Source organism: Primulina eburnea, chromosome 7 (genome assembly GCF_022965805.1).
Source record: "Primulina eburnea isolate SZY01 chromosome 7, ASM2296580v1, whole genome shotgun sequence".
In the NCBI taxonomy this organism is placed as follows: domain Eukaryota; kingdom Viridiplantae; phylum Streptophyta; class Magnoliopsida; order Lamiales; family Gesneriaceae; genus Primulina; species Primulina eburnea.
The window spans coordinates 29,571,720-29,574,593 of NC_133107.1; the positions used below are offsets into that span (position 1 = coordinate 29,571,720).

At 41.3% G+C, this 2,874-nt stretch overlaps 1 protein-coding gene across 1 annotated transcript; it reads left to right on the forward strand.

Moving 5' to 3' along the window:
- The first annotated feature begins 670 nt into the window (after positions 1 to 670).
- LOC140837392 (uncharacterized) lies at positions 671 to 2,475 on the forward strand. The gene is made up of 2 exons (XM_073203532.1): positions 671 to 1,927; positions 2,245 to 2,475. Exons 1-2 carry the CDS (start codon positions 730 to 732, stop codon positions 2,277 to 2,279), a joined length of 1,233 nt encoding a protein of 410 aa, XP_073059633.1. The 5' UTR covers positions 671 to 729; the 3' UTR covers positions 2,280 to 2,475.
- Positions 2,476 to 2,874: the final 399 nt, after the last annotated feature.

Consider the following 2,874-nt stretch of genomic DNA (forward strand, 5'->3'; position numbering starts at 1 on the left):
GACCTAATTGGTGCTTAAAGGGCCTAAGGCCTAATTAGTTGATTTTTAGGTATTTAATAAGTAATTCCCACCACAAACCCCACACACCATTCGGCCAACTCTCTCACGCCACTTTCAGTATTTTGTGCCATCAAAACTCTTCCAAACACTTGAGAAAACACACGGCACACACATAAATTTTGAGAAGAAACCTTCGGTGAAAGCTAAGGGAGTTTGTAGCCACAGTTCTCGTCCGTTCTTCGCGATCGTCGACGGGTTTTTCGTGCGTAAAATACGCAAAGGCACGCCATATTCTCCTTTTACTCATCATCACACCATATTATGCATTTATATTTCAAATTGCATGAAAAAGAAGGGACACTTTGTTTTATTTTCGTTCATGCATCAAAAGTGATTTTTAAGGTTTGATTTTTGCACCAAAAACATGTTTTTGTGGTTTCTTAAGGGGCTGTCATGGCTAGGATATAATTAAGGATGATTTATACAAAGTTTAGGGTCCTAGAAACACACTAAATAACTGCAAACGTGAATAAACAGAAGCTGGAACAGCCTACAGGAAACAAAAAAAAAACGGGGGGGGGGGGGGGGGGGGGGGGCCGAGAATTGAAGTTTAGTGGCATGTATGTGTCTTGTTGCCTCGATCACTAAGCATGGGGAATGAGGGTGTGGATAACCCATTTCTGTTAGATAGCTTTGTAAAGTCTGTTGTAACTTATTTACTAGCCTTCCATGTTTATAGCTCGGTGGTTTAGATCTATTGTATCTTCCTTGATTAGTGGTTTAGTTGTTATGTTCTCTAGTATAAGTAATTGGCTTTCTCGGTGGAATAGAACAATTGTTTTTCTCCATTATCATTTCTTTCTACATGGTATCAGAGCTGTAATGGAGAAAACCGATCAAACACGTGAGCTGCCATCACCTCATTCGTCCCAAAATTCCGAACAATATGTTCCCCAAATCACACACCACAAACTCACAGGCCACAATTACATACAGTGGTCTCAATCTGTGTTGATGTTCATCTGCGGACGAAGCAAAGAAGAATACCTTAATGGTGGAACAAAAGAGCCAAAACTCGATGACCCTTCTCATAAAGAATGGAAGGCGACAGACAACATGGTAAAGAATTGGCTCATCAGCTCGATGAATCAAGAGATCAGTGAAGATATCTTGATGTGTCGCACAGCAGCAGATATCTGTGACGAGGCTCGGTCAACCTATTCAAGTTCTGACAATACATCTGAGCTATTCGAAACTGAAAGCTTGGTGTATGAACTTCATCAGGGGGATAAAAATGTCACACAGTTCTATAGCCAACTGACACGTATGTGGCAGAAGATTGATTTGTACGAGAAACACAACTGGGCATGCTCAGATGACAAACAACTCTTCAACAGGGTAACCGAAACAAAGAGAGTATTCAAGTTCTTATCTGGACTCAACAAAGAACTTGATGAGGTACGTGGTCGAGTACTCAGCATTAAACCACTACCAACACTGAGAGAAACATTCTCCATGATCCGTCATGAAGAAAGTCGAAGAAAGGTGATGATGGGATGTCCCTCAAACACTTCAGGGAGCTCAATCTCAGACATGTCAGCTCTATCCTCAACCTCAGACATACATGCTAATGCTGCAAAAGACTCCAGCGATAGCAAGACCAGAAAACCTCGCCCTTATTGTGACCACTGCCGTAAGCCAGGACATACTCGGGATACCTGCTGGATGATCCATGGCAAACCACTAGATTGGAAGCCACGAAACCAAACTGATCAGACTCCACAAGGGAATGCAGTGACCTCAAGCATGTTAAATCAAGAACAGCTAGATGTAATCCAGACCCTCATCAACAAGGCTATCTCCATCAAGGCTGGTGTAGCAAGCTCAGTACCTCCCAATCCTAACTCCGGGAATGTTGCACAACGAGGTAATCAATCTCTGGCTCTACATGCTACAACTGATCACTCTTCATGGATAATCGATTCAGGAGCATTAGATCATATGACGGGTAATAAAGCACTGTTCAATACCTACACTCCATGCAATAGAAATATGTCAGTGACCATTGCAGATGGATCACAATCGAGAGTTGTAGGCATGGGAACAGTACTCGTATCCAACTCCCTTGAGCTCAAATCTGTTTTACACATACCACAACTTAAGTGCAATTTGCTATCAGTTGGAAAGCTTAACAGTGATTCTAATTGCCTAACAACCTTCACTTCTCGCTCATGTTTTTTTCAGGATCAGGACTCGAGGATGATGATTGGATGTGCTGAGATACGTGGTGGCCTATATCTACTCAAAAATAATCAAAAACCACCCGTTCCATGCATTACAGCCAGCCCAACTATGCCGTGCTTTGCTAGTTCTTTTCACTTTCCAGTTAATAAAGATAGTGAGATTATGTTTCATCATTATCGTCTAGGACACCCTAACTTTATATATCTTGAGCACTTATATCCATCATTGTTCATTAATAAAAAAGCAAAGCATTTTTCATGTGAGATATGTCAATTTGCAAAGCATACACGAAGTTCATATCATCCTAGACCATACACCCAATCCCATCCTTTTTCTATGATCCATTGCGATGTATGGGGACCATCCCGGGTCTCTAATATCAATAGAACTCGGTGGTTCCTACTGTTCGTCGATGATCATATTCGTCTTAGCTGGGTGTACCTTATGAAAGACAAGTCTGAAGCATGTCAATTGTTCAAAAACTTCCATGTTATGATACAAACCCAATTCCAGGCAAACATCATCATCTTTCATACAGATAATGCTGGTGAATTCTTTAATGATCAACTAGGATGTTATTTTAAAACACACGGCATAGTCCACACTAGTTCATGTTCCCAAACCCCCCAG

What these genes read in the sequence shown, in the direction of transcription:
- LOC140837392 (XM_073203532.1), top strand. Translation starts at nt 730, where the DNA reads ATGTTTATAGCTCGGTGGTTTAGATCTATTGTATCTTCCTTGATTAGT. An exon ending in CGGGAATGTTGCACAACGAG is followed by an intron (nt 1,928 to 2,244) that starts GTAATCAATCTC and finishes TGTTTTTTTCAG; the next exon opens with GATCAGGACTCGAGGATGAT.